Source organism: Salmo salar, chromosome 10 (genome assembly GCF_965601325.2).
Source record: "Salmo salar chromosome 10, fSalSal1, whole genome shotgun sequence".
In the NCBI taxonomy this organism is placed as follows: domain Eukaryota; kingdom Metazoa; phylum Chordata; class Actinopteri; order Salmoniformes; family Salmonidae; genus Salmo; species Salmo salar.
Genome location: NC_138300.1, coordinates 60,418,837 through 60,437,024, shown reverse-complemented (window position 1 = coordinate 60,437,024; position 18,188 = coordinate 60,418,837). Strand labels below are relative to the sequence as shown.

The 18,188-nt window shown below is 46.6% G+C and overlaps 1 protein-coding gene across 2 annotated transcripts; it reads left to right on the top strand.

The window, feature by feature from the left end:
• Nucleotides 1–1,060: 1,060 nt before the first annotated feature.
• Nucleotides 1,061–17,408, top strand: LOC106560622 (zinc finger and BTB domain-containing protein 11). Of its 2 annotated transcripts, none has more exons than XM_045687989.2 (12): nucleotides 1,061–1,587; nucleotides 2,169–2,434; nucleotides 3,495–3,726; nucleotides 6,006–7,102; nucleotides 9,064–9,366; nucleotides 10,263–10,497; nucleotides 10,606–10,773; nucleotides 11,334–11,451; nucleotides 11,778–11,859; nucleotides 14,069–14,145; nucleotides 14,320–14,495; nucleotides 15,549–17,408. In XM_045687989.2, exons 1-12 carry the CDS (start codon nucleotides 1,278–1,280, stop codon nucleotides 16,535–16,537), a joined length of 4,053 nt encoding a protein of 1,350 aa, XP_045543945.1. In that variant the 5' UTR covers nucleotides 1,061–1,277; the 3' UTR covers nucleotides 16,538–17,408. The 2 variants fall into 2 exon arrangements, with proteins under 2 accessions (XP_045543945.1, XP_045543944.1); XM_045687988.2 differs by having other exon boundaries at nucleotides 1,062–1,587; nucleotides 9,061–9,366.
• The last annotated feature ends 780 nt before the right edge of the window (nucleotides 17,409–18,188 follow it).

Below are 18,188 nucleotides of genomic sequence, written 5' to 3'. Positions count from 1 at the left end.
AGTCCCGTGTGGCTCAGTTGCTAGAGCATGGTGTTTGCAACGCCAGGGTTGTGTGTTCGATTCCCACAGGGGACCAGTACGGAGGAAAAATATAGGAAATGTATGCATTCACTACTTTAAGTCGCTCTGGATAAGAGTGTCTGCTAAATGACTAAAATGTTATTGAGTTCTCCATGTGGTCTATATTAAAGGGCACTTCATTTAATATAACAGAGTTTAATTCAATATTGGTGCAGAATTTCCACTTAAAATATCAAAGGGAAGCAAAAGCTACTCTTCGTGGAACGACCGATGGGCTAATAAAATATTTTTTTTTGTGTTTGTGGTAAAGGGATAATGTTAATTAGTAATGTAATACAGTCAAATCTCCCAGAAAAATCCACCCTTACTCCTAAATGCCCCGCCTGCTCCTAACCGTACCGATAATGTCCTTCCTTGGAGGGAATCTGAAGGGCACGATGCATAGTGGCACTGGTAACTGTGGAGTTTGACACCACCACACACTGGCACCTGCCAGTCACCTGGGAACACCTACTGGATGAAAGGGCTATAAGAGGAAGGTCATTACATTGCTGTTACTGAATGAAAAAAAATCTAAACAGGATCCAATTGGGACGTCCCGACTCTGACGTCAACCCCATTGAAGTTTACATTTAAAATGGTTGAGATAAGGGTTAAGGTTAAGGTAAGGGTTAAGGTTAGGGTAAGGGTTAAGGTTAGGGTAAGGGTTAAGGTTTGGGGTAGAGTTTAGGGTAGGGAAATCCCAAGGATACCGGATCACTAACCGTTTTTGTACTTTATTCCAACAAGTAAAATATTCAAGGTTTTCTTATTACCATTACCCATTGAAATATGCAAACGAGAAAATAATAGAAAGATGCATAATAACAAAAATAATTACACTAGAAGAATTTTAGCTTTAAAGCGCATGGGAAAGAGATTATAGCCCAGTTTCTTGCGGTTTCTTGAAACATTGCGCCCTCTTGTGGTCGGAAAGGTAAGGTGTAACGTCATTTCTCTATCTTCCGCCATTTATTACGCAACATCCGGTTGTGCAGCAGCCATTTTGTCTGTTCATGCAAGTCCACCCCTCACGTTCAAGAACTGCGTTCCCACTTCGAAATTACCCGAAATATTGTATTTATATCGCTTTATTTATACTATGTGGTACTTTAAAACGGATTTAAAAAATCCGTTTAATATTAAAAGATCGAAGAGGACATTTTCTTCGAAATAAATATCGTAATTTGTGTTGTGCGCACGGATAATTAAAGGTTATGTCGTGCGAGGAAAGCTACTTAGCCATCAGACGTTATCTGTCCGACGAGCGGGAGCCGTACGCCCCAGGGACCCATGGAAATACTAAAAGAAAGATTCGTAAAGCAGCCGCTTGTTATGTCGTGCGGAATGGCACACTGTACTACCAGAGAAGGCAGAAAGGCCTGGATGAATTCACCGAGTTGGAAGTGGTGTTGCAGGCAGGACGGAGGAAAGAACTTATCGACGAGTCCCACATTGTCGCCGGAGGAGAGCACCTCAACCAGCATCACACTTGGGAATCCATTTCTCAGAAGTATTGGTGGAGAGGTAAAATAGCATACGACTGCTAAATTATCTGGCAACAAAAATGTTATTTTATCTAGGTCTGAGAAAATGCGTAAAACAAAACACCAGTTTACAGTCTTCCCTGACAGTTCATCTGTGGCTAACTAGATAGCGAACCATTTTTTACATTTTAGTCCTTTAGCAGACGCTCTTATCCAGAGCGACTTACAGTGTATGCATTCACAGTAGTGAATGCATACATTTCATTTCATGCATTTAAAATACAAATTTTGTACTGGCCCCCCGTGGGAATCGAACCCACAACCCTGGCGTTGCACACACCATGCTCTACCAACTGATTGGTCAATGCATGGTATACTTGTCAACACACGCCACTCATCAATATTCAGATGTAATGCCAACCTCTCCACATGTATGCCCAACATCTTTCAAAAACAGAAATTTGCCCTTAAATGAATTACATTTTTATTGATGTGATGAAAGTAGTACTAATGCAGCATAATAATGAATGTGGAATACGTCTTGCAACCGCAGCAAGTGTGTGTGCATACTGTTCATTGGTAATACATTATGCAATGTGATTTACCCTGTGTATCTATCAGGTATTCTGAAGCAGGTGAAGGACTACATGAGACAATGTAGCCAGTGCCAGAACAGACAGGACAGGAGGGGGCTACCGGAGGACGATACCGGACCCAGACTGGTTGGCCGACCGGGGAGACGCAGGAGGGTCACAACCCCAGCCAGCGAGGAGGAGGAGGAGGAGGAAGAGGAGGAGGAGGAGGGAGACAATGAGATGGACATTGTGACTTCCATCCATCACAAGACCCGGAGCCCCAAAACAGTAGCCAAACACGAACTGGTCTTTGTAAGTGTTTCTGAATACCTTTGGGATGTATGTAGCCTTATCTCTTCAATGTAATATATTTTCTTTAGTCTATTGTCAATTAACAAGAAACATAACTGAACTGAGGCTAGTGCATGTTAACATAACTGAACTGAGGCGGCTAGTGCATGTTAACTGAGGCGGCTAGTGCATGTTAACTGAGGCGGCTAGTGCATGTTAACTGAGGCGGCTAGTGCATGTTAACTGAGGCGGCTAGTGCATGTTAACTGAGGCGGCTAGTGCATGTTAACTGAGGCGGCTAGTGCATGTTAACTGAGGCGGCTAGTGCATGTTAACTGAGGCGGCTAGTGCATGTTAACTGAGGCGGCTAGTGCATGTTAACTGAGGCGGCTAGTGCATGTTAACTGAGGCGGCTAGTGCATGTTAACTGAGGCGGCTAGTGCATGTTAAGGTAACTGAACTAAGTAGGACAGTGCATGTTGTATGTGATGTAGGCTACATGGACCTGCCTCATCTGTGTTTTTAGATGCTCATTCCTACTGTTTACTCTTGTTCACTCACACAAAGAAACAAAAAAGAAATGGTTTGGTTTACTAAATTATGGATGATGAATATTGAAATTAGCCCATGAATTGGTGTATTGTTGTTGTTGTTTTCCAGGTGGACAGCAAGATGAGACAGTTGTTGTTTTCCAGGTGGACAGCAAGATGAGACAGTTGTTGTGTTCCAGGTGGACAGTAAAATGAGACAGTTGTTGTGTTGCTGGTGGACAGTAAGATGAGACAGTTGTTGTGTTGCAGGTGGACAGCAAGATGAGACAGTTGTGTTGTGTTGCAGGTGGACAGCAAGATGAGACAGTTGTGTTGTGTTGCAGGTGGACAGCAAGATGAGACAGTTGTGTTGTGTTGCAGGTGGACAGCAAGATGAGACAGTTGTGTTGTGTTGCAGGTGGACAGCAAGATGAGACAGTTGTGTTGTGTTGCAGGTGGACAGTAAGATGAAACCATTGTGTTGCAGGTGGACAGTAAGATGAAACCATTGTGTTGCAGGTGGACAGTAAGATGAAACCATTGTGTTGCAGGTGGACAGTAAGGGCGTGGTGAAGCAGTACCTTCCCAGACACGGTCAGACGATGCTGGACAAGCTGAACCAGCAGCGCCTCAACAACCAGTTCTGTGACATCACGCTGCTGATCGAGGGCGAGGAGCACAGGGCTCACAAGGCTGTGCTGGCTGCCTGCAGCGACTACTTTAATGAGCTCTTTATAGAGAAGGGAGCCGTGTCCAGTCACGAAGCGGTGGTCGACCTCTCAGGTAAGACATGTATTTAAAGGTACACTATATGTATACAAGAGTATGTGGACACCCCTTCAAATTAGTGGATTGGGCTATTTCAGACGCATGTATAAAAATCGAGCGGACAGCCATGCCATCTCCATTGACAGTAGAATGGCCCGTACGGTAGAGCTCAGTGACTTTCAACGGTGGCACCGTCATAGGATGTCACCTTTCCAACAAGTCAGTTCGTCAAATTTCTCCACTGCTAGAGCTTCTCCGGTAAACTCGCCGCTATTGGACTCTTAAGCAGTGGAAACGGCGTTCTCTGAAGTGATGAATCACGCTTCACTATCTCTGCAGTCCGACGGGCGAATCTGGGTTTGGTGGATGCCAGGAGAACACTACCGGCCCCAATGTATAGTGCCAACTGTAAAGTTTGGTGGAGGAGGAATAATGGTCTGGGGCTGTTTTTCATGGTTCGGGACCCTTTAGTTCCAGTGAAGGGAAATCTTAAGGCTACAGCATACAATGACATTCTAGACGATTCTGTGCTTCCAACTTTGTGACAACAGTTTGGGGAAAGGCCCGTTCCTGTTTCAACATGACAATGCCACCGTGCACAAAGCGAGGTCCATACAGAAATGGTTCGTTGAGATTGATGTGGAAGAACTTGACTGGCTGCTCAGAGCCCTGACCTCAACTCCATCAAACACCTTTGGGGTGAATTGGAACACTGACTGTGAGCCAGGCCTAAATCACCCAACATCAGTGCACGACCTCACTAATGCTGTTGTGGCTGAATGGAAGCAAGTCCCTGCAGCAATCTACCAACATCTAGTGGAAAGCCTTCCCAGAAGAGTGGATGCTGTTATAGCAGAAAAGGGGGGGGGCAACTCCATATTAATGCCCATAATTTTGGAATGAGATGTTCGATGTGCAGGTGTCCACAGGCTTTTGGTCATGTAGTGTACTTATCGTGTATACGTTTTAGCATGTGATCCCTGTGGGTCTTGAACCCACAACTTTGGTGTTGATAGCACTATACTCTTACTGAACCACACAGGACCACATGGGGACAGACACCAGGAGGGCAGCAGTACTTCATTTAGCATGGGGGCAGATGGGGTCAGACACCAGGAGGGCAGCATGGGGACAGATGGGATCAGACACCAGGAGGACAGTATGGGGACAGATGGGGTCAGACACCAGGAGGGAAACAGTACTTCATTTAGCATGGAGACAGATGGGGTCAGACACCAGGAGGGAAACAGTACTTCATTTAGCATGGAGACAGATGGGGACAGACACCAGGAGGGCAGCAGTACTTCATTTAGCATGGGGACAGATGGGGTCAGACACCAGGAGGGAAACAGTACTTCATTTAGCATGGGGACAGATGGGGTCAGACACCAGGAGGGCAGCATGGGGTCAGATGGGGGCAGACACCATGAGGGCAGTATGGGGACAGATGGGGTCAGACACCAGGAGGGCAGCAGTACTTCATTTAGCATGGAGACAGATGGGGTCAGACACCAGGAGGGAAACAGTACTTCATTTAGCATGGGGACAGATGGGGTCAGACACCAGGAGGGCAGCATGGGGTCAGATGGGGGCAGACACCAGGAGGGCAGTATGGGGACAGATGGGGACAGACACCAGGAGGGCAGCAGTACTTCATTTAGCATGGAGACAGATGGGGTCAGACACCAGGAGGGAAACAGTACTTCATTTAGCATGGGGACAGATGGGGACAGACACCAGGAGGGAAACAGTACTTCATTTAGCATGGAGACAGATGGGGTCAGACACCAGGAGGGCAGCAGTACTTCATTTAGCATGGGGACAGATGGGGTCAGACACCAGGAGGGAAACAGTACTTCATTTAGCATGGAGACAGATGGGGTCAGACACCAGGAGGGCAGAATGGGGACAGATGGGGTCAGACACCAGGAGGACAGCATGGGGACAGATGGGGTCAGACACCAGGAGAGCAACAGTACTTCATTTAGTACCGTATTAGTCTGTTTCTGGAGTGGTAGTGACTAAATCTTAGTGTAATATAATGAAAATGCATGAATATTACCATCTTACTGAAGTGTTTTTTGTCAGAGGAACAACTAACATTTTACATTTTAGTCATTTAGCAGACGCTCTTATCCAGAGCCACTTACAGTAGTGAATACATACATTTCATATACATTTTTTTTTTCTTCCCGTACTGGTCCCCCGTGGGAATCGAACCCACAACCCTGGCGTTGCAAACACCATGCTCTACCAACTGAGCCACACTTGTCTCTCTCTCTCTCCCCTCTCAGGTTTCAGCAAGGTCAGTTTCCTCCCCCTGCTAGAGTTTGCATACACCTCTAACCTCTGCTTCAACTTCTGTGTGATGGCCGACGTCGCCACGCTGGCTCGACACCTTCTGATGGCAGAGGTCCTTCAGATCTGTGAGTCCGTCCACAAGAAGGTAGAGGAGCAGAAGCTCATGGTCTACCAGCAAGGAGACATCCACACGGTGGTGTCCAGCCAACCTGCACCCCAACAGGCCCTGAATGAAGACCCCGGGGCCTACATTATGACCATCGGGAGCGACGGCCATGCCGTGGTCACTCATACCGGGCTAGCTGGAACAGGGGACGACCTGGACTCCTTGGCTGTCATGACCCACACAGCAGAGGCCTTCAGAGGGGATCTGACGTCTGTAGTCACCCAGGCTCTGGGAAGTGAACCAGAGGAGACTATGACCGTGGTTGGGGAGGCTGGGTCAGAGACGGTGACTCTAGTCACCCACAGTAGCCAGGCCCGGGTAGGCGAGTCGGTCACCCTCATCTCCCCTACTGGAGAGGCAGAGACCATGACGGTGGTGACCCACAGGGGCCAGGCTGGAGCCACTGAGTCCCTGGCTGTGGTGTCAGCGTGTCTGGCCCTGGAGCAGCAGCCGCAAGACGGGGACGAGGGAGATGGGTCTCCCCTTTCCACGGAGCCAGGGGCCTTCCTCATCAGTGTGGACCCAGGGAAGGTGGCCCCTACAGACGTGGTCCATCTGGCTGTAGTGACACTAACACCACAGGAGAATGTGTCAACATCGTCATCATCAGCGTCCCAGAAGGCAGAGCCAGCGTCCCAGGCCTCCCCCAAGCCTCCCCCTGCTCCACAAATCCCCAAGAGGAAGAGAGGGCGTCCTGCCAAAGTCAAACAGGAAGTTGTGGAGGAGCCTCCTGTTGATGAGGTGGTGCCAGAGCCAGTCTCTACTCCTGCAGAGGAGATGCAGGAAGATATGCAGGGGACCCATGACCCTTACAAGAGACGCCTACGGCAGCGCTCTGTTGGGGAGGGGGGGTACGTTAGACTACACATGGGGCTGGAGAAGGACAGCGCCCCAGTATCCACACAGCGCCCCAACACCCCCAAGGTAGACTATAACACCAACATAATCAGAGTTACTGTCCGTGAAAAAACTATTTTCCTCCTTTCTGATTTTCTCTATTTTTTGCATATTTCTGACACTGAATGATACAGTTGAAGTCGGAGGTTTACATACACTTGGGTTGGAGTCATTAAAACTCGTTTTTCAACCACTCCACAAATTTCTTGTTTACAAACTATAGTTTTGGCAAGTCAGTTAGGACATCTACTTTGTGCATGACACAAGTCGTTTTTCCAACAATTGTTTACAGACAGATTATTTCGCTTATAATTCACTGTATCACAATTGCAGTGGGTCAGAAGTTTACATACACTAAGTTGACTGTGCCTTTAAACAGTTTAAACAATTCCAGAAAATGATGTCATCGCTTTAGAAGCTTTTGATAGGCTAATTGACATCATTTCAGTCAATTGGAGGTGTACCTGTGGATGCATTTCAAGGCCTCACCTTCAAACTCAGTGCCTCTTTGCTTGACATCATGGGAAAATCAAAAGAAATCAGCCAAGACCTCAGAAAATAAATTTTGGACCTCGACCATTCTGGTTCATCCTTGGGAGCAATTTCCAAATGCCTGAAGGTACCACGTTCATCTGTACAAACAATAGTACGCAAGTATAAAGACCATGGGACCACACAGCCGACATTCCGCTCAGGAAGGAGACACCTTCTGTCTCCTAGAGATGAACGTACTTTGGTGCGAAAAGTGCAAATCAATCCCAGAACAACAGCAAAGGACCTTGTGAAGATGCTGGAGGAAACAGGTACAAAAGTATCTATAGCCACAGTAAAACGAGTCCTATATCGACATAACCTGAAAGGCCGCTCAGCAAGGAAGAAGCCACTGTTCCAAAACCGCCATAAATAAGCCAGACTGCAGTTTGCAACTGCACATGTGGACAAAGATCGTACTTTTTGGAGAAATGTCCTCTGGTCTGATGAAACAAAAATAGAATTGTTGGCCATAATGACCATCGTTATGTTTGGAGGAAAAAGGGGGAGGCTTGCAAGCCAAAGAACACCATCCCAACTGTGAAGCACGGGGGTGGCAGCATCATGTTGTGGGGGTGCTTTGCAGCAGGAGGGACTGGTGCACTTCACAAAATAGATGGCATCATGAGGAAGGAAAATTATGTGGATATATATATATATATATAGAAGCAACATCTCAAGACATCAGTCAGGAAGTTAAAACTTTGTCGGAAATGGGTCTTCCAAATGGACAATGACCCCAAGCATACTTCCAAAGTTGTGGCAAAATGGCTTAAGGACAACAAAGTCAAGGTATTAGCGTGGCCATCACAAAGCCCTGACCTCAATCCTATAGAAAATGTGTGGGCAGAACTGAAAAAGTGTGTGCGAGCAAGGAGGCCTACAAACCTGACTCAGTTACACCAGCTCTGTCAGGAGGAATGGGACAAAATTCACCCAACTTATTGTGGGAAGCTTGTGGAAGGCTACCCGAAACGTTTGACCCAAGTTAAACAATTTAAAGGCAATGCTACCAAATACTAATTGAGTGTATGTAAACTTCTGACCCACTGGGAATGTGATGAAAGAAATAAAAGCTGAAATAAATCATTCTCTCTACTATTCTTCTGACATTTCACATTCTTAAAATAAAGTGGTGATCCTAACTGACCTAAGACAGGGAATTGTACTAGGATTAAATGTCAGGAATTGTGAAAAACTGAGTTTAAATGTATTTGGCTAAGGTGTATGTTTTCACGACACTGTAGATGGAATTAGCAAGGATAATGCATTAGTCTTACAGAGCAGACTTTGAGGTGTGTGTGTGTGTGTGTGTGTGTGTGTGTGTGTGTGTGTGTGTGTGTGTGTGTGTGTGTGTGTGTGTGTGTGTGTGTGTGTGTGTGAGAGAAAGAGAGGTTTCACCCATCCTAACTGTTCTGTATCTCTCCCCCGAATATCACCCCAACACCCCTAAGAAGAGAGGCGGACTCGCTAAGAGGCCAGTTAAAGTGATTGAGGCCGCATCACTGGTTGGGATGGAGACCGTTATCCAGACAGACATGGAGGAGATCCTGTCAGTGGAGGGCGTGGCAGACGGAGCTGAGCCTATCACAGAGCAGGCTGTGGGGGAGTGGCCAGAGCATGGCCCTGCCCATCCAGATAGAGGGAGTGAGGTGGCGGGAGAACACGCCTGTTCAGAGTGTGGACTGTCGTTTCACCGACGCTACGCTCTCATCATGCACACACTCAAACACGAGAAGACCAGGCGATTCAAGTGTAGTGTACGTACCAACAACACTGTTCTCCAGATCATAGACTATATTAGTGTACATACCAACAACACTGTTCTCCAGATCATAGACTATATTAGTGTAGTGTACCAACAACACTGTTCTCCAGATCAGAGACTATATTAGTGTAGTGTACGTAGCAACAACACTGTTCTCCAGATCAGAGACTATATTAGTGTACGTACCAACAACACTGTTCTCCAGATCAGAGACTATATTAGTGTACGTAGCAACAACACTGTTCTCCAGATCAGAGACTATATTAGTGTACGTAGCAACAACACTGTTCTCCAGATCAGAGACTATATTAGTGTATGCAGCGCTACCCTGTACAGGTCTGTTGCTGTCTATATGTCTGTCTCGGAGTCATGTAAAATGACTGGCAGTCACATGGCTTTGATGTTTTTGTCATATATCAGTGATTTGTTCTCGGTGGGGAGTTTTGTTAAAGTTATCCCTCTTTCAAGTTTATTTGCCAAGTGTAATAAATACAGTACATTAGAAATCCTGCTCAAATCTCCCCCATCTCTCTCCCTCCCTCTCTTCCTCTCTCTCCCTCTCTCTCTCTCTTTCTCTTCCCCTCTCTCCCTCTCTCTCTCTCTCTCTCTCTCTCTCTCTCTCTCTCCCTCTCCCCCTCTCTCTTCCTCTCTCTCCCTCTCTCTCTTTCTCTTCCCCTCTCCCTTTCTCTCTCTCTCTCTCTCTCTCTCTCTCTCCCTCTCCCCCTCTCTCTTCCTCTCTCTCCCTCTCTCTCTTTCTCTTCCCCTCTCCCTTTCTCTCTCTCTCTCTCCCTCTCTCTCTTCCCCTCTCTCCCTCTCTCTCTCTCCCTCTCTCTCTCCTCCTCTCTCTCTGGTCTCTCTCTCTCTGGTCTCTCTCTCTCTGGTCTCTAGTTGTGTAACAAGGAGTTCCAGTACGCTGCCTCTCTGAAGGCCCATCTGACCAGACACAAGCACCAGAAGAGTCAGAGGCCCACCCTGGTCAGGGTCCCCCATCCCCACGGTGAAGAGGGCCTCGAGGTGGACGGCAGGGCCAAGGGACGCACCAAGAGAGAGTTTGTCTGTGACATCTGTGGAAAGACTCTTCCTAAGCTGTACTCTCTGAGAATCCACATGCTAAACCACACTGGTTAGTGAATTTCCCCCTTTGTGGACTTAGGTGGAAAAGCCTTCTATAAATCCAGTCTTCTTTCTCTTTTCTTCCTCCTCGTTGTTATTCTAATGATCATTTCCACAGGGGTGCGTCCCCACTCCTGCAGGGTCTGTGGGAAGACGTTTGCTCATAAACACAGCCTGAAGATGCACAGAGGTCTTCACGACGCTGTTAAACAGTTCCACTGTTTGCTCTGTGACAAATCCTTTGTTAGTAAGAGAAGTCTGGAGGAACACACCAGTATTCACACAGGTCTGTCTATATACATTACAGTTGACCTTACACATCCCTTTGTCATACTTCTGAGCCGATTTTAAATCAGAGCTGTTCTGCAAAGAAAAAAAGGCCTGGCAAGGCATCTACCATGGTTTCTAGAAAGGCCGGCGTTTGGTGTTTCGGTGGAAAACGCTGTCTCTGGCACCTCACCAGAATCTACCATAGGTGTTATTGTTGGGTTGAGATCTGGTGACTGAGACACAAACCCACCTATGCTCCTTCCAGACGCCTCTTTCAAAGTCACTGACATCTCTTCTTCTAGCCATGGTAGCCAAAATAATAGGGCAACTGGGCATTTTTTATACATGACCCTAAGCATGATGGGATGTTCATTGCTTCATTAACAAAGAAACCACAATTGTGTGGAAGCACCTGCTTTCAATATGCTTTTGTATCCCTCATTTAGTCAAGTGCTTCCTTTTATTTCAGCAGTTACCTGTAGTTTGATTCAGAATCTTATGGTCCAATCTCTGTTAAATGTCTTCAAGGTGAATCTAGTATCTCTGGTTATAATATCTCTGTTAAATGTCTTCTAGGTGAATCGAAGTATCTCTGTACCCAGTGTGGGAGGTCGTTCCACCGAGCCTCTGGTCTGAGTAAACACTTAAAGAGACACCAGCCCAGACCTGACGTACGAGGCTTTCCCTGTAGTCAGTAAGGACCTGCTTCTTTCTTAAACGCTCTTGTTTTCTGTAGCCATGTGTGCAGTGTTTCCCCTATATTCATTTATTAAAAAATGTAAATATTTAAAATATTTTTAGGGAGTGTAAACTTAAACGACTTAAACTAGATATCAAATATGTAGAAAAGATCATCCCATCTCTTTGTGCAGTTTGTGTGTGTGTGTTTGTAATGCATTCGTGCACATGTTTTGTTCTACCCATCATGACTGTCCCATCTCTTTGTGCAGTTTGTGTGTGTTTGTAATGCATTCGTGCACATGTTCTGTTCTACCCATCATGACTGTATCCCTCCTCCAGCTGTGATAGAAGTTTCTTTGAGGCCAAAGACCTGCAGCAGCACATGAACAAACACCTGGGACTCAAACCCTTCCAGTGTCAGGTGGGGAATAGTCATTATTATGTTATTAGATTATGTTATTATATTGTTATGTTGTTATATTGTTATTAGATTATGTTATTAGATTATATTATGTTATTAGATTATACACTGCTCAAAAAAATAAAGGGAACACTTAAACAACACAATGTTACTCCAAGTCAATCACACTTCTGTGAAATCAAACTGTCCACTTAGGAAGCAACACTGATTGACAATACATTTCACATGCTGTTGTGCAAATGGAATAGACAACAGGTGGAAATTATAGGCAATTAGCAAGACACCCCCAATAAAGGAGTGGTTCTGCAGGTGGTGACCACAGACCACTTCTCAGTTCCTATGCTTCCTGGCTGATGTTTTGGTCACTTGAATGCTGGCGGTGCTTTCACTCTAGTGGTAGCATGAGACGGAGTCTACAACCCACACAAGTGGCTCAGGTAGTGCAGCTCATCCAGGATGGCACATCAATGCGAGCTGTGGCAAGAAGGTTTGCTGTGTCTGTCAGCGTAGTGTCCAGAGCATGGAGGCGCTACCAGGAGACAGGCCAGTACATCAGGAGACGTGGAGGAGGCCGTAGGAGGGCAACAACCCAGCAGCAGGACCGCTACCACCGCCTTTGTGCAAGGAGGAGCAGGAGGAGCACTGCCAGAGCCCTGCAAAATGACCTCCAGTAGGCCACAAATGTGCATGTGTCTGCTCAAACGGTCAGAAACAGACTCCATGAGGGTGGTATGAGGGCCCGACATCCACAGGTGGGGGTTGTGCTTACAGCCCAACACTGTGCAGGACATTTGGCATTTGCCAGAGAACACCAAGATTGGCAAATTCGCCACTAGCGCCCTGTGCTCTTCACAGATGAAAGCAGGATCACACTGAGTACATGTGACAGACGTGACAGAGTCTGGAGACGCCGTGGAGAACGTTCTGCTGCCTGCAACATCCTCCAGCATGACCGGTTTGGCGGTGGGTCAGTCATGGTGTGGGGTGGCATTTCTTTGGGGGGCCGCACAGCCCTCCATGTGCTCGCCAGAGGTAGCCTGACTGCCATTAGGTACCGAGATGAGATCCTCAGACCCCCTGTGAGACCATATGCTGGTGCGGTTGGCCCTGGGTTCCTCCTAATGCAAGACAATGCTAGACCTCATGTGGCTGGAGTGTGTCAGCAGTTCCTGCAAGAGGAAGGCATTGATGCTATGGACTGGCCCGCCCGTTCCCCAGACCTGAATCCAATTGAGCACATCTGGGACATCATGTCTCGCTCCATCCACCAACGCCACGTTGCACCACAGACTGTCCAGGAGTTGGCGGATGCTTTAGTCCAGGTCTGGGAGGAGATCCCTCAGGAGACCATCCGCCACCTCATCAGGAGCATGCCCAGGCGTTGTAGGGAGGTCATACAGGCACGTGGAGGCCACACACACTACTGAGCCTCATTTTGACTTGTTTTAAGGACATTACATCAAAGTTGGATCAGCCTGTAGTGTGGTTTTCCAATTTAATTTTGAGTGTGACTCCAAATCCAGACCTCCATGGGTTGATAAATTGGATTTCCATTGATTATTTTTGTGTGATTTTGTTGTCAGCACATTCATCTATGTAAAGAAAAAAGTATTTAATAAGATTATTTCTTTCATTCAGATCTAGGATGTGTTGTTTAGTGTTCCCTTTATTTTTTGGAGCAGTATATTATGTTATTAGATTATGTTATTAGATTATTATATGTTGTTAGATTATATTTTATTAGATTATGATATTATGTTATTAGGTTATGTTATTATATTATTATATTATATGATATATTATATTTTATTAGATTATGATATGTTATAATATTAGATTATGATATTAGATTGATATTAGATTGTTATTAGATTAGATTTTGTTATTAGATTATGTTGTTAGATTAGATTATTAGATATTGTTATTAGATTATTAGATTAGATTATGTTATTAGATTGTGTTATTAGATGTTATTAGATTATTAGATTAGATTGTGTTATTAGATTGTGTTATTATATTGGATTGTTATTAGATTGGATTGTTATTAGAATAGATTATGTTATTAGATTAGAATTAGATTGTGATTATGTTATTAGATTGTTATTAGATTGTTATTGTTTATTATTAGGTTCTATCATGAGGTTCTATCATATCGTGAGGTACTATTGTTAGATAATGTTCTGTAATGTTCTGTTATGTATTGTATCAGATTTGTGGGAAGTCTTACAGCTGGAAGAAGGACTGGTACTCCCATGTCAAGTCCCACAGCGTGGCAGAGCCTTACAGGTGAGTCCCCACTAATGCATTCACAGCCATCAGCTTTGACTTAGTCAAAATGTGAGAGAGACAGTCTTCTCTGTCGAGTGAGTGAGGCAGGCCGGTTAAAGCACTTTGACACCCGTTGATGTAAAAAAAAAGGGTTACCTAGATGGTGTTTGATAATGCTTCTCTGTCCTGTAGGTGTAACGTCTGCGGTAAGGAGTTCTTTGAGAAGGCTCTGTTCAGGAGACACGTGAAGAAAGCCACGCATGGCAAGAAGGGCAGAGTAAAGCAGAACCTAGAGAGAGGGTGTGAACATTGTGGCAGAAAGTTCACCCAGCTCAGAGAGTACAGACGACACATGAACAACCACCAGGGTGAGACGCGCGCACACACACACACACACACACACAGCCACACGCACACACACACACACACACACACAGCCACACGCACACACACACACACACACACACACACACACACACACACACACACACACACACACAGCCACACGCACACACACACACACACACACACACACACACACACACACACACACACACACACACACACACACACACACACACACACAGCCACACGCACACAGCCACACACACAGCCGCGCGCACGCACACACAGCCGCATGCGCACACACACACACACACAGCCGCATGCGCTCGCACACACACACACACACACACACACACACACACACACACACACAGCCGCATGCGCACGCACACACACACACACACACACACACAGCCGCGCGCACGCACACACACACACAGCCGCACGCACACACACACACACACAGCCGCATGCGCACGCACACACACACACACACACAGCCGCATGCGCACGCACACACACACACACACACAGCCGCATGCGCACGCACACACACACACACACACACACACACACACACACACACACAGCCGCATGCGCACACACACACAGCCACACACACACACAGCCACGCACACACAGCCACGCACACACAGCCACGCACACACACACACACACACACACAGCCACGCACAGCCACACACACACACACACACACACACACACACACACCACACACACACACCACGCCACACACACACAGCCACAATCTGTCATTCTTCAACCTAATGGCAGCCCTGCCACTTGTTTTTCTATGATAAACCTGACGGATGAGGCTGGAGAAATGTACCCAAACCTGAGATGGAGCCGTCTATGCTGATGGTTAATGAGAGAAACATCTCAAACGGATATAAGATGCAAACAAACACTGTTCAACTTCAACTGTGTCTTAATGTCTCCGTCTAAAACAAAGTAAAGTCACTGGTCATACAGAGGTGTGTTGATTGGGTGGCTGTATGACTACAGCGTAGTTCTGTATGTTTCCCTGTCTCCTAACAACTGTCCTCTTCTCTCAGGAGTCAAACCATTTGAGTGTCTGACGTGCGGCGTAGCGTGGGCCGACGCCCGCTCTCTGAAGAGACACGTACGCACCCACACGGGCGAGCGCCCTTACGTGTGCCCCGAGTGCCAGGAGGCCCACATCGATGCCCGCTCCTTACGGAAACACATGACCAAATACCACGGCGACCTCTTGCCAGGGAAGATCATGCTGGAGAAAGATACGCTACAGTTCCACAACCAGGGTACTCAGGTCGAACACGCCGTCTCCGTCCTGGGGTCCGATCTCCCCCACGAGCTCCGGCCCGTCCAGCCGCCGCCGGACGAGGAGATCGAGACGGTGCTGATCACGGAGGAGACCGTGGAGGCAGTAGAAGCGGTTCAGGCCGTACAGGGTGACGGGGTCGCGACCTTGTCGGACCAGAGTATCATGCAAGTGGTGAACTATGTGCTGTCCCAGCACAGTGTGCTGCCTGGGGGGGTGAAGATGGAGGGAGATGAAGGGCAGGAGGTAATACAGACCGTGGAGCAGCAGGAGGTAATACAGACCGTGGAGCAGCAGGAGGTAATACAGACCGTGGAGCAGCAGGAGGTAATACAGACCGTGGAGCAGCAGGAGGTAATACAGACCGTGGAGCAGCAGGAGGTAATACAGACCGTGGAGCAGCAGGAGGTAATACAGACCGTGGAGCAGCAGGAGGTAATACAGACCGTGGAGCAGCAGGAGGTAATACAGACCGTGGAGCAGCAGGAGGTAATACAGACCGTGGAGCAACAGGAGGTAATACAGACCGTGGAGCAGCAGGAGGTAATACAGACCGTGGAGCAGCAGGAGGTAATACAGACCGTGGAGCAGCAGGAGGTAATACAGACCGTGGAGCAGCAGGAGGTTATACAGACCGTGGAGCAGCAGGACAGAGATGGAGGGCAGGAAGTTACACAGACCGTGGAGCAGCAGGAGGTAATACAGACTGTGGAGGTGACTCACATGGCAGAGGTGGAGTGATGTGACAGACGGTACCTAGTCGACTCAGTCACCAGGACCAGCGTTTCCCAAACTCGGAGCACGTTTTGTTTGTTGTTCTTAACACTACACAGCTAATAAAAAGGACCAACTCTTCATGAAGCTTTGATCATTTAAATCAGCTGTGTAGTGCTGGACCAAAAACCAAACATGCCCCCCCCCCTTTTGGCACATTTGTAACAGCCATTTCCTGCAATCTAGAGCAAAAAAAGGCCTTGTATGATAAATAAAGTTTAAAAAAAGAAATTGTTTTCTTTAATATTTTTTATTTTATGTAGTGGCGCTGTTAGTCCACAAGGTGGCACTGTGCCCCCTCTTTTGCATTCTTTGGGGAGAACCCTGTAGTATCCCTGAATCAGGTGGTCAGGTCCAGTGACTAGGGCTATGTGGTTACTCTATCCTCTGTAGAGTACATTACTGTCGACCATGGGCCCATAGGGCTCTGAGTGGGCCACTATGTAAGGGGGTAAGGGGCCATTTGAGAGGCAACTCCGGGAATGCTAATCATAACACCTCCCCCTGGTGGAGTGACTGGTAGACTGCTTCCTCGACAGAGATGGGACTGTGTGGAGTGACAGGTCATCTGGAATCCAGTACGACACAAAGGAAAGTTGTCTGTGTTGTTATTGGACAGATTGAGGTACTGCCTGGCTGTTTTCGTCCTGTTGGATCAGGCCACTGGCTCTGCCTCAACCCAGGGACCCTTTACCGTCCTTTTCTCTACAGTGGGACAGAAAGTACCGAGTTGACTTTATTTTGACTATGTACATTGAATGAACTGAGGTTTGACTTCCTGCCTCAGTCTTGTGTATAATGTGTAAATACTGACAATCATTAAAATATTCTGAATTAACGATGTAGGTTTATTTGCTGCGTTCGTGAAGTTACCAGATTGTTGAATCTCAGGAGAGATGTTTGTTTCATTTAGAATTATAAAAGAATTCAGACTCATTCACTGTTTTCCTTCAGGACAAATTTTATTTCTCACGTAGTATACCTGTTTCTATCCTTGGTTTTAAACCGGCTCTGATCTGCCAGCTCACGTTCTGTTTGGGGTCAGTCTGGTTTCACAACCCTTAGTCCTTTCCTCCTTTTCTCCTTGTGTTGGTTAGAGCTCTGTTGGACTTTACAAATTACCTCAAATTACCTGTACCCATTGACTTGGTACCTGTACCCCCTCTATATAGCCTCGTTATTGTCATTTTAATTTTTTTTAACTTTTAGTTTATTTGGTAAATATTTTCTTAACTCTATTTCTTGAACTGCGTTGTTGGTTAAAGGCTTATAAGTAAGCATTTCACGGTAAGGTTGTACCTGTTGTATTCTGCGCATTTGACAAATACGATTTAGATTTGATTTGTGAACCTCCCTTCCCACTGGCCGCAGGTCTTTGTCTTATTGTGTTGGTTACAGAGCTCTGGTATGAAACCCCCTCCCTCTAAACTGAAACGTTATACCACCTATTGCTCGTTAGGTTAATCTCTTTTGTTTTCTCTCAAACACTGAGGAGGACCACATAGTGTACACACTGACTTAGTACTGCCAAGAGGTTTACCAAACAAAAAACATTCCATATGAATACATTAATGATTATTCTGCTATAGATCATGTCTGTTGTTTTAGTCGTCTGTTC

Excerpts from the sequence above, each read along its gene's own strand:
- LOC106560622 (XM_045687988.2), top strand. The coding sequence starts at position 1,278 with ATGTCGTGCGAGGAAAGCTACTTAGCCATCAGACGTTATCTGTCCGAC. Across the intron at positions 10,498-10,605 it reads CCACATGCTAAACCACACTG|GGGTGCGTCCCCACTCCTGC; the intron begins GTTAGTGAATTT and ends TCATTTCCACAG. Across the intron at positions 11,860-14,068 it reads TCAAACCCTTCCAGTGTCAG|ATTTGTGGGAAGTCTTACAG; the intron begins GTGGGGAATAGT and ends GTATTGTATCAG.